At 34.1% G+C, this 12,149-nt stretch overlaps 2 protein-coding genes across 21 annotated transcripts in view; one reads left to right on the forward strand and one right to left on the reverse strand.

Moving 5' to 3' along the window:
- LOC117206565 overlaps positions 1-1,677 on the forward strand; it is a 271,415-nt gene extending 269,738 nt beyond the window's left edge. For all 5 annotated transcript variants that reach the window (XM_033446038.1, XM_033446040.1, XM_033446039.1 and 2 more), the window contains exon 17: positions 543-1,677. In XM_033446038.1, coding sequence (XP_033301929.1) covers positions 543-744 — 202 coding nt within the window. In that variant the 3' untranslated portion in view covers positions 745-1,677. The remainder of the gene's footprint in view (positions 1-542) is intronic.
- Positions 1,678-5,277: 3,600 nt separating this feature from the next.
- LOC117206478 (inositol 1,4,5-trisphosphate receptor) overlaps positions 5,278-12,149 on the reverse strand; it is a 46,936-nt gene continuing 40,064 nt past the window's right edge. For all 16 annotated transcript variants that reach the window (XM_033445841.1, XM_033445842.1, XM_033445856.1 and 13 more), the window contains 17 exons: positions 10,618-10,735; positions 10,305-10,537; positions 10,007-10,148; positions 9,641-9,939; positions 8,877-9,386; positions 8,633-8,782; positions 8,365-8,557; positions 8,154-8,276; positions 7,896-8,068; positions 7,656-7,820; positions 7,399-7,579; positions 7,228-7,320; positions 6,928-7,085; positions 6,680-6,845; positions 6,406-6,566; positions 6,175-6,336; positions 5,278-6,083 (listed from right to left, as the gene is read on the reverse strand). In XM_033445841.1, coding sequence (XP_033301732.1) covers positions 6,003-6,083; positions 6,175-6,336; positions 6,406-6,566; positions 6,680-6,845; positions 6,928-7,085; positions 7,228-7,320; positions 7,399-7,579; positions 7,656-7,820; positions 7,896-8,068; positions 8,154-8,276; positions 8,365-8,557; positions 8,633-8,782; positions 8,877-9,386; positions 9,641-9,939; positions 10,007-10,148; positions 10,305-10,537; positions 10,618-10,735 — 3,108 coding nt within the window. In that variant the 3' untranslated portion in view covers positions 5,278-6,002. The remainder of the gene's footprint in view (positions 6,084-6,174; positions 6,337-6,405; positions 6,567-6,679; positions 6,846-6,927; positions 7,086-7,227; positions 7,321-7,398; positions 7,580-7,655; positions 7,821-7,895; positions 8,069-8,153; positions 8,277-8,364; positions 8,558-8,632; positions 8,783-8,876; positions 9,387-9,640; positions 9,940-10,006; positions 10,149-10,304; positions 10,538-10,617; positions 10,736-12,149) is intronic.

The following is a 12,149-nucleotide window of genomic DNA, read 5'->3' on the forward strand; positions in this document are numbered from 1 at the left end:
TCGGAAAGATCGTTCGTTCTGCCGTGCTTCTTTTATTCGTTTCTTGCGTATTTTGATTTGTGTTCGTTTTAGATACGAATATTTCTTTATATATTCGAGGAAGAATAATGTACAAATGCCAGAAGAAGATAACACTTATTTAAAGAAATATTTTCCATTTTCCAATTGTACATAAAATATCCAGAAATACGTGAGAAAAATAATGTACAATACGCGTAATCATTTTATCTTGTAAAACTGTGCTTCGATCGAAATACCGTAGTCATTTACTCGCGTGGCTTGCTCGCATCGAGTTTCGAAAAGAGACGAGAATGGCGAAAGAGAAACAGATGCTAATCGACTATTAAATAAATAATTCTCCAGAATACCAGCTATTCGATTGACTTACAAAAACAATAGGCATTTGTTCAACGATTTTGTTGATTTTGATTTTACAATTTTGTCGAAGTTAACAAGCACACCGGAATTGATTAAAAAATGCATATAGTTAAATTTGAGATAATTGTAGGATGTTATGGCAATATTGTTACACCTGTTCGCAGATTGCAGGCTCTAGGAAGGACAGCACCGGAATACACGATGAAATGGCGCAGTCAGTTTGTAATCGCAAACACGCACAAGAGCGAACCGTCACCCCCACCGGTACCGAATCATGTGCTTCGCTCCTCAACCGGAAACAGGTCACGGGAAGCGCGAATCCTAATTCTGTTCGCGATACTCCTCGCCTACGCGGTCGGTTGTTGAGTGGATCGACTCGACACACCGTATCCATACACGTTCCTGTTCACAATGAGAGACAAACTACTGCGAACGAGCCTAAGACTTTTAATAATGCACACTGCACACACACACACTCACACACACACGCACACACACACAAAATATCATACCAACGAGGTTCGTGTTTCCTCAAAAAAAAAACTTCTTTCAGCTATTCAGTTTTCTGAAAAATAAAATATAATGTGAAGTTTAAAATAGTAAAGCGTTTAAAGAGCGGAACGATGATCGCGTAAAGTGAGGCGCACTCTATGGAAATTTGATAAAGTTTCGTGTTAGTTTGCTGAAATATTACGTTCGCTAGCATTGTGGAGAACTTGCCCGTAAAAGTTTCAGAACCACCGCGCTGGTAATCACGGAGCACACTTTTGATAAAATATTGAAATCAATCACCATGAATTTACCTCGCTTTTATATCGTACGAGAACTCTATGTATTTATATCGAATAGATCGTTTGAAAATAATTACCGGTTAAACGAAGTCCTTTGGACGGTAATATTCAGCGATTAATTTGTAAAAGTTTATTATCCGGTTTGCGACTCAGTTTTTCATGTAGAACGGAAATTCGTCGTCCCGATATAAATGTCGATTAATAAAACGCGTAATGAAGATTAATTCGCAATCGCAATTTCACGCGAGGCAAGGCCATCGAATATGACTGATCGAAGGACACGAGAATTCCGAAACAATTTAGTCCAAGTTTTTCAAGTATTTTTCGATTACCGACGTTTTAACATATTGAACGTGTTCGGTGCCGTCACGTGCCGGTGGATGTTGATAAAGTTAAAATTTCATCGGATAAATTGACACAGATAAGGGAACGTTATTGGCAAAGAATGAAAGGCATGAAATCGAATTTTGGAATTTCACGCTCTAGTCGAATTATATATATATATATATATATGAAAAATAAATTAAACGCGAATCAGAAAGAGAGAAAATATATATATACTAAAAATCAGTCGGTGTATACCACTCGTTTTAACTATAAGAGTCTAATAGAGCATGTACATATTATACATACATATGCGTATACATACATAAATCTATACATATAGAGGATGAGACGTTCACGAAGAAACATTTAAATGCATCCATCGTCATTAATATCGTTGAATTGTTTTCAATTTCCTCTTTAATTTTATATATACGAGGATTAAGTCAATTTAACATTTCATCGATTGGCCTGTGAACTATCGTAAAATCAGAAATTGTTTTTTCTATTCTTTATATGCGCAGATATATTTAACGTTTCTTTCTAGACGTCACATCCTGCGAACGCGTACGAATATAATTGTAGCGATTTAAAGTAACGAGATGAAACAAGGAGGGAAAAAAAACGCGATGCACGGATTTGAAGTAGCAAGAAATCACGCGTCATCACTTTCACGCAAATGCCAAAATAAACGTGTAAGAAGAAGTTCTATATAATTATAGGTTCTTGTACATACGTGGATAGAATAGGTAGGATTTGTACAGAGTATCACGAACTACGTTAAGACCTCAGCATTATTGTAAATTACAATTTACCGTAAAACATGGCGCGAGCCCGCGAACGAAGACAGATTGTATTTTAACGAACGAGCTTCGAGTGCCCGAGGCACATTTCGAATAATTGTTAACGCGTTCGTCCGGAAGTTCATCGAAAATCTCTTCCTGCTTGCTTAAACGAAAGAGAGAAAAAAAAAAGATATTCGCTGATGAAACGAATAACAAATGGAAAAAATTTCCGAAGGATATTTTACGAAGAAGAAATTATTTTGATTTACTTTCGGAGACGCGATTGGTCGTTAGATTAAGATGGAAATAAAGGCTAGACTGTGAATGTTTAATATACGTATCGACTAAGAAGGAAAATATTAAACTAAACAGGCAAACAGGCTGATTGAATTAAAAAGAACCATCCAACGGTGCGGAAATGTTTTCACCGGTTTTCATACGTTTTACAACGCCGCAATGGTATCGCTACCATTATTTATACAGAATATTATGAGTAATATTCTTTGTTTCTGAATAACGATATGCCGTGGTTTATGACTGTATGATACGCTGAATTCTGTTATTTATTTTATGTCGTCCTTTTATACTCTACGATAACACGAGCTGTATTATTTCACTGCGTAATAATACAGTTACCTTACCAGAGATTTTAATGCCTGTTAAAACTTCTGATTAAATCGTGACACGTATTAGACGGTCTCGTGTTTCTCGAGATTCGTCGAATCATTACGAACCTTCCACGTTATCGATCCATCTCAATACGCTCATTGATATTTCAAACTTTCGTTCATTGCGTTCGAATAAATATAATTTGCACGATTTGTCGTTTAACATTTTTTTTCTTTAATAAATAATAGAGAAACGTGTGCGTTAAGAATTCGATATTAATTTTGAAATTGTTGAGAATTGACTTACCTTGACGAATAGAAAGACTGAATTTTATCAGAGTGCAATTTATATGTATATCGTTGGAAGGCTGGTAATGATCGATACGACTGATCTATACGAAGGATGGCAGTCTAACCGCGTTGATGCATACGCATGTTAAGATTTGTATAATAAGCGAACAAGCTCGAATAGAATATTCGGCAGTCTCTCTTCCGCAACCTCGTCGAAACAGAGATGAAAGTCAGACTGTAATTAATCGGCGTACTAAAACGAGAGTATCGTTATAGAAGAAAAGAGAAGAAGAGACGCACGTTTAATAAATGTAATTAATGTCGGCCAGGAAAGACAGGCATGTGATTTAAGTGACTTGTGTTTGAAATCGGTGAATCGTTTCTCGACAGAGATTTCGTTTGTTCGTTCGTAAAGAATCGTCGTTTAACGAGAAACCAAGAGAAACGAAATTAAGCGTGTACCGTTCCTTTTTAAGATTACTCGATCACGTCCTCACAACGATTGTAATGCGATCTGTTCCTTCAATGGATGTACCGGTTTTGCACAAGGCACGTCTAACTTACGAAAAAAAGATATATGTTACATATATGTACTAGCCGCGTATACTTAAGTCACAATAAATAGTCAATTGTTTCATATAAAGTACGAATAAAATAAAACAGAAACTACGCGTTGTTTGTGAATTTTCACCTGAATGTTTGTCATAGCGCACCAAAATCCCGAGGGTACCGGGATATTTAATTTTTGCATTTGATCCTTACTTTAACATTACCAAATGTATGTGACATTAAAAGAAACGATAGGTGAAACGAGTTTCTTATTTTACGCAACACGAAAAAAACCAGTCGATACGTTCTCTTATAAATTTTTCGTGGTGGCAAAAGCTTGGTGTAAAGGGAATTAATCGATGGATCTCGCATTTCTTTTATATCTACAATCATCTCTAACTTCGCATAATGTCAGAGAAATCGACGGATAAAATTTACCAACCATTGACATCGAGTAGACCGCGAGAATTCTAAAATCCCTGATATTGTAATGATCTTAAATACAGATGAACTTAGTCTCATTCTCGTTTAAAAAAATCTTATTCAACCACGCGTAAAGGTTGATTAAATCGTAGGGTTGATTTGATAAAAAAAGGACGATTTATTCACATATGAGTTTTAATACAATCTACATACATATTTATACATCCTACGGTCGAAAGATGAAACATGTACATCTACAGGTAACGCATCTGCGATTTATTTTATCCCCTCTGATGCAAGGTGAAAGTCTTAAATAACAATTCGCTAATATCCCATAAGATTGGCTCAGACAGAAACGACGTTTCGAGTTATATCGTAATTGTACTCTCAACACGTACGATTTATGGAGTGTGACAAACATTCAACAAAATATATCCATATATACAATACATCTAATTTCGCTATTTAAAAGGAAAGAAAAAGAAAATTATATATCAACATACAATATATTCATATACATATACGTATAAATGTTTATATATATAGACAGAGACGTTGGATATCGTCCGAGTTAAAATACGTTAGTGGAAAATAAACTTTCAACGAATCGAAAAACGTAACTATATATTGCACACGATCCTCGTAAGTGTCTCCGGTGCATAATATAACAATTCCTATAGATTTCCATTCAACATACTTCGGATACAACAATTATCTTAATTTATATCTTACGTTCAGACGTGAACAACGATATTTATTGACATTGATTTATAAATATTAACGAGCAATTACATGAAAATCTGCCACACGATAACCGTTCCAAACAATCACCATAACCGTGTATCTATATTTTCCGCAACTGTAATATATTTCATTGTTTACCAACATCAGGCAAATAGTAGATAAGCATCAAAATTTTACAACGATCATCCTGTCCTTTGCTTTCTAATTCTTTATGAACTCATTCATAACGAGGTAACATCTATTTGTTTAGAAATTTGTCACACGTCTTGTAAATTATATAAAACCAGTAAAATCTTCAATAACTTTTATAGCGTCCTAATGCTTAGAAAAAATATTTGTTCCGTTAAAATGTCCCTACGCACGTTATTTGCAAATCTGTGCGTGTTTTTTTTTTCTTCATAACGATACGAAAATTGGGAAACTCAGAAAGACTCGTCGAGAGGATCCTTCGAAATCATTCCGCACAGATCCTAAAAACAAGCGATTGAAAAGGGTTTCTATTTTACAAACTTAAACATCTATAAACACAACCAGGAAAATTAACTAATCTATAAAATCAATCAGACAGTTATTTTACATACACATTCTACGACTATAAAAGACAACACATTCTCAAGAACTCGCTTTAAACAAGTCATAAAAATATTAAAATCTCTCGATAAGAATTTTAAACATGCTCCTTTTACATATTTCGATATGATCCTTTGGCTATTTATGTGTGTATAACAATAAAAACGATCGTGTTGTTCTATTTAAGACAATGTTCTTCCTGATTGTTTCGTTTTAAGTAACACGGACCCCAAAGAAATTACTCGCACGAGATGAAACTGATTGAAAATATATTTGAAGATATTAATGTTTGATGTAAAATGCTTCAATCTGTTTAACCAATACAACTCATCGAGTACGATAACTTTTCTCATCTAACCCTACGTTGAAATTAGGAACAAAACCGTACAAATGCTACGTGTTACTCTCATAGTATTTCCCAGTGTCTTTAAATGCTTCTTAAGAACACACAAACTTATGCATTAAATATCATGTTGGAGTATCAAATTGAGATTCATGTACGATTAAAAACGAAATTCTGAAGTACACTTATCTCAGATTTACGTTGTTACGTTGTGTAAAATCGCGGATGCAGAATTCAAAAGGCCTAGCCGCTGTTTCTGCTTTCGTTGCTCCGTCATCTGGTTAAAAACAGACAAATATATTCCACGAAACTAATAACGATCGAAAATAATATCCAACTATTGGAAATAATTGTCAAACATAAATTACCTGATCGCGAAGCTCGGTAAGTTGTTGAGACAAGCATTTCACTAACTGTTGCGTGGATTCTAACTGAGATTGTAAACTTCTTAACTCTACTTGTTCCCCTTCGCCCTCGTCTGCTGCCAACGATTTGGCCCTTAATCTCGGGAACCAGTCAAGATTTCGATCCTGTAAAAAGTACACAGAGCTTAAAAGTTTAAGCATGTTTCAATTTTTTGAAGCTCTATGGACTATTACCTTCACCATCGCGTACACGTAAGACTCTGGCCCTGTGAACTCCGTAGGATCTTTCACCTTTACCAGAACAATGAAATAGAGGTAATGCCACATATTATGCTCGTGTTTCACGTGTTCTTCGAAGGAAACCGTTTTGTTATCGAAAGATGATCTGTTCAGTCCTGCGAATGAAATGTTACAAACAACGGCAATGTACGATAAATCGGTTAACAATATGTGCACGATACAATATATCATAAATGAAATGGCAATATAATTATATCAATAATCTTACCGCAAATAAAACAGGTATTCTTCAATATTAATTCCTTCTGCTGTTTTTCCGATCTGAGATCAGCAAACGTATCAATGATAACACCAAAAATAAGATTCAGAACGATAATTATGACAATGAAGAAGAACAGTAGATCGTATACGACTCTAGCAACGAACAAGGGCTCCTGCAACATTAACATGCATATTAATATAATTAACATGCATATGAATAATAGCGTTTCCCTCGGGTTTTGTTTCTATACTTACTGTACTAGATGGGGCCCGTAGAATATCTCCAATTCCTCCACCATTTCTTAAACCTTGATTCAAAGTTGTAACAATACACATAACAAGAGAATCGCATGCCCGTTCCTTTAGTTCTCCTCCAACGTTAATTACATCTGCCTGACTGTCTTCTTCGTTCACTGCACAAACATGAAGATGTTACTGTAATTTCGTACAATTATATTTCTTATAATAAATGCTAAAAAATATAATAATCTTATATTAATTATATCCAATATTATATTTCTATATAAACGGTATTCTATAGGAGAAGAAAAATACCATCGCGAATATATCGGGATACTGTCTCCGTTGCTTCGCATTTTTCATTATCAGCAATGTTACAAGTACCCGCCGCTGCATCCATATATGATGCTGTAATTAATAAACATACAAAATCAATATCTCTATTATTAAAAAGGCAATCATAAAGTATAATATTATAACACTCACACACAAGCTCCTCGTCGACTGTCACCAGAAAATCGTCCTTGAAAAACATAAAACCGATAATGGAGAACATATAAACTAGAATTAACGCCAATACAGCGGTAAGTATGATGGATCTTCCGTTCCTTGTAACAGATCTTATTACATTGAGCAACGTTTCTTCGCGATACACTACGTCAAAAAGCTAGAAAAAGATATGAAATTTAGTATGCGTTTGGTTTTAGTTTAAGCGCGATTTACTTTAGTGATGCAATACGTACTAAAACTGAGTAGAAAAATGGATGCATACAAATGCCGAGAACGCAAAATATAAGATACGACATATGATACAAAAGTTCAACGTTTGTCACTATTTGCTCTAGACTCTTTGTCAAAGTGCCCTGATTACCTATAATACTTATAAGATGTACAACTTTTAATACAACCTGAAACATACATCGATTACAGACAGTCACGTTATAAGAATAGATCTCATTTTAAGTACGTTGCTTTGAATTTACCGTAAGAAAGCCAAGTAACCATAATGTTGGTTCTGGTCCTATGGAAAAAATCAATCGTAATATCGTTGAAGCTACTAGCGTTCGTATACCGGATTCTCGAGGTAAGGTAATGACAATAACAGCTGACGAAAGCATCACCGCCCAGATAAGGGCAGATAAGTGTGAACTCAATTCTACAGTAAGCAAGAAAATAGATATTTAAATACGTTCGCTTAGTGCAAATCTGTCAATTAAAAAAAGAAAAGTATAAGAACTTACTAGGCACAGAATCTACAAATGGATAGAAGAAAGCTACGATAAGGTTTATGAGTACCGCACAGTTGAATAAAATATTACTCCAAAGTGACATGTAACTGCTCATCCAGAATAATACTGGTTGTCCTGAAAAATTATAAAAATATATGTAAATAGATTTCAACGAACAAGAGTAAATAACTACATTAACTATAGCAACGTTAAAACATCGTACCTCTAAGTTTCTTCTGCCATTTCATTTCGTTAAACATATCCTCGGTCCTTTCAAAGAAATCAGAAACCTTCGACCCTTGATCGTCGCGTTCTGTAGTGTTTAATACTTTAATCTTCGTGTCCAAAGTAATGAGTTCACAAATCTCAGGAATTGGGAAGACAATTTGCTCCAACGTTCTATCATGTCTAACGATCTAATGTAAATTACGAGTTTTTGAAAGATACGTAAGCAGTAAATTATTATGTACGTACAAATGTAACTGTTGTACCTCAATCTGGGCTGTATGACTCGCATAATATTGCAATGCCTTGTTAATTTTCGGATCTGCATTATTCTGTTCAGATGGTTTCAACATCGATGATAATTCTTTATTATGCTGTGCTAATTGATGACACAAGATATAAATATTATGCCCGACCTAAAAGAACAATTAATTACCAATAATTATATTATATCCTTGTTAACTATTCTTAAAGGAGAAATAAGATTTTATTTATCTGTAAGATCGTTACCTCTTTGGGTGATACTCCTTCTTCGCCATCTATAGAAGAATCATCCATGTCGCCATCATCGTCCAAAGATTCTTGGTGGAATGCACGGCATGCGACATCAACTAATTGTTTTGGATTCATATTATACAGAATCCTTTCCGCATTCTCGCTATCTCCTCTACTTTCCATTATAGCAAGCAACAATTTGCTAGCGTTATTTTTTAACTCTAACACCAGGTCCATTCTAGTTTTTCCCAAAGGATTAATATCGTTCAATATCAAGGCTGTTATTATATCTAATCCGTTAGACTCGTGTGTTGCAATACAGTTCTGATTATCGTGACACGGTCCCTGGCAGTACTCTGTCAATGTTTCCAATGTCTGATTGATTAACGCAACATTTTGTTCATTTATATACAGCCCTAATAATCCTAATCCGCCAGTCGTTGAACCACAGATGCAGTCTAAGAACATGAGCGTTTCGGATACCAGATTGAAATTCGTCTTGTTATTTTGATTACGTAAGAAATTCTATAAAAACATAGAAATATTTTCAATGTAGTAAATATTATCATTAGATTGTGGATATTTATGCAAATTCACGCGTCTACAAACGCTATGAAAAAATGGAATTTAACGCAGAGATTTAAATCTTTTTCATCTACTAAATTTTATAATGAATATTATACTTTGAAACTATATTTACAATCGTGCATAAACATCCGCAGTCGAGGCATAATATTAAAGAAAATATTTTTAATATCCCCGAAAGTCAAGAGAATTACCTGTAAGTCACGATTGTGATTTTCACACAACAATTGCAAAAAACGTAAAATTGGCTGCATTACTAAAACTTTCGCACTCAATTGCCCTTCGTCTCTTTCGTTACCAGTTGTTCCCGTACGATGCCTTTCTAATTTTTCTGCTATCATATCTTCCAACGCACTTCCCAGAGCTGCGTTGTTCGTTGGATCTTCGCCGGAAGCAAGATTACGCACATTCGCGTACGCTTGCACGGTAGAGGATGCAGCTTGATTTAATTCTTCTCGTAGCTCGTCTGTTATTACTATCCCATTGGGTTTCCCTGTACGAAGAAGCGATCAATGTTAAAAGATATAAATGAAAGTTATTGGAATATCGTTTTACTATACCTGATGTACGCTTCTTTGATATCTTTTCTATTTCTTTGCTCTGTTCCTTGTCTTCGTGGGCTTTCGCTGCTATATCAGAAGTGTTCACCGTAACCGTGGATTTTATTTCTTGCTGAGCGTCTTTCATTTTGTCGTAAAACACCTGCAGAAATTACATCCTCTATTTTAAACTATATCTCTATTTTTAAGCAAGTTAATTTATCTAACACTGAAGTAGGTAGATTATATTTTTTATTTTTATCTAATTTAGTCGTTTATCAATAATGTTTTAAAAAGAATTAGATTATCAGTAATATACCTTGAAAAAGGATTGACTCAAATCACCACCCATTAGTTTATTGAACACACTCTTCTGTATAATAGGATTTCCTCCTTCCAACAACGCGATGCCAAGTTCTATAGCTTCCACAAATATACTCGGAGAGTGGACGCTTTTAATCACCAGCTCCACTACCAAATCTGAGGCACCTTCACGATCGAGATGACTTTGAATCTCGTGCAACGTGCGTCCTGCCCGACTCAGTAGTTTAGCTATAGAAAACGAAATACTTAAAATAAGTTGTTCCTTATCTTTGTGGCGAAAAATTAGTTTTCCAAAATTTTCTTTATACCCCCTGGTCCATGTGTAATTGGAGCAGTATGCGATACTCCAATTTCCACGTTTTCCGGTTTCTGTATAAAGGACTTTCCAAAGTAACGAACCAGGAGATTGTTCCGCAGTACATCTCCCTGAGAAAAAGGAAAGGGGAAACACGTTGGTGTGATAAAACAAATTTGAATCAATTGAGATGTACCAATACATCGTGCATAATAATTAAAAAAAAAAATTGAATATATTTTAAAGGGACACCGGTGCATTGTTTGTTATATATTATAAAAATATCAGTAATAATATTGATTTAATACTAAAAATAATTAAATCGATGTGTATATACATTAGTTGTGCTTCAGAGTAAAAAAGATACTTGCACAGTTCTCGGTATTTTCATAAATATCCTATATAATTAACTTTACACATAGTTTGTAATGTTTAAAGAGATGCAAAAAAAGACATTGTTGTATATTTTGGAAAATGTACAGTAGAAAAAATTTGTTTGGAACCAGATCTTTTTAGGGCAAATACACGATGAATCAAGTAGGTATCATACATAAAGTTTATAAGTCGTACATTCAAACATGTTTAGTTTATGAAACACATATATGAGGAGATATAGCAAAGAGAATTAAATGCTTTACATACAGTATATGTAGATGTACTATATGTATATATGTATATACTCTTGGAATTTCTAGCATTATTATTAATTATTCGATAATTCTATATTTAAAATACAATCTGATTTCTACGTTCTACGTTGCTGCTCTCATGCTATCAATTATATGTATGGCTTACGTTAAAAATAGTAAAAAGATCTATGGACGTATTGGTACACCCTATTTGTAGTAAAAGTGTATGTACATATACTGTACTTTCTTATTTCTAAACTCTATGCCCATACTGGATTGTACTTGGAAAGATATTTTACACTACGTAATAATAATACTCTGGAGACTTTCTAGAAATTTTGATTCACGATAAGTTGAAATCATTCAACTTATTTAAAACATCTATCTGCTTATCAATCCAATTACTTATGTTCAAGTAAATCGACATAGTCGCAATGTACAATACCTCCTATCGTAAATCATAATTATTTGTCATACACGAGATCACATACCTACGCTATGATGATTATATTTTATGTATGAACAGAAGAAATAAATTAATACTAGAGTAGAAAATGGAATAGAAAATGAATCAAAGTGTATAATGTAGTAAAATTAATCAAGCACATGCACATAAGGTTACCTACACAACGTACATCGTATTTTGTACTTAAGCAAATTGAATTATGTATCACGTAGCTTGTTAGCAAGCAGCTACTAAATATCATATAAATAGTTGTGGTCTTAATATTAAAGATACATCAGCAGATTAGATTTCTTGTTTATCAGCGGGATGCCCTATGCGTGTATATACGTATATGATAATTTATAAGAAAGGCAAAAAAGAAAAAAGAAATAGTAGAAGAGAAAGTATTCAATATCAAAAATTGTATAAATATATAGATAATAAATAACGATAGAGTGATGGTGAGATAAA

Source organism: Bombus bifarius, unplaced genomic scaffold (assembly GCF_011952205.1).
Source record: "Bombus bifarius isolate JDL3187 unplaced genomic scaffold, Bbif_JDL3187 scf7180000008008, whole genome shotgun sequence".
Classification (NCBI taxonomy): Eukaryota; Metazoa; Arthropoda; class Insecta; order Hymenoptera; family Apidae; genus Bombus; species Bombus bifarius.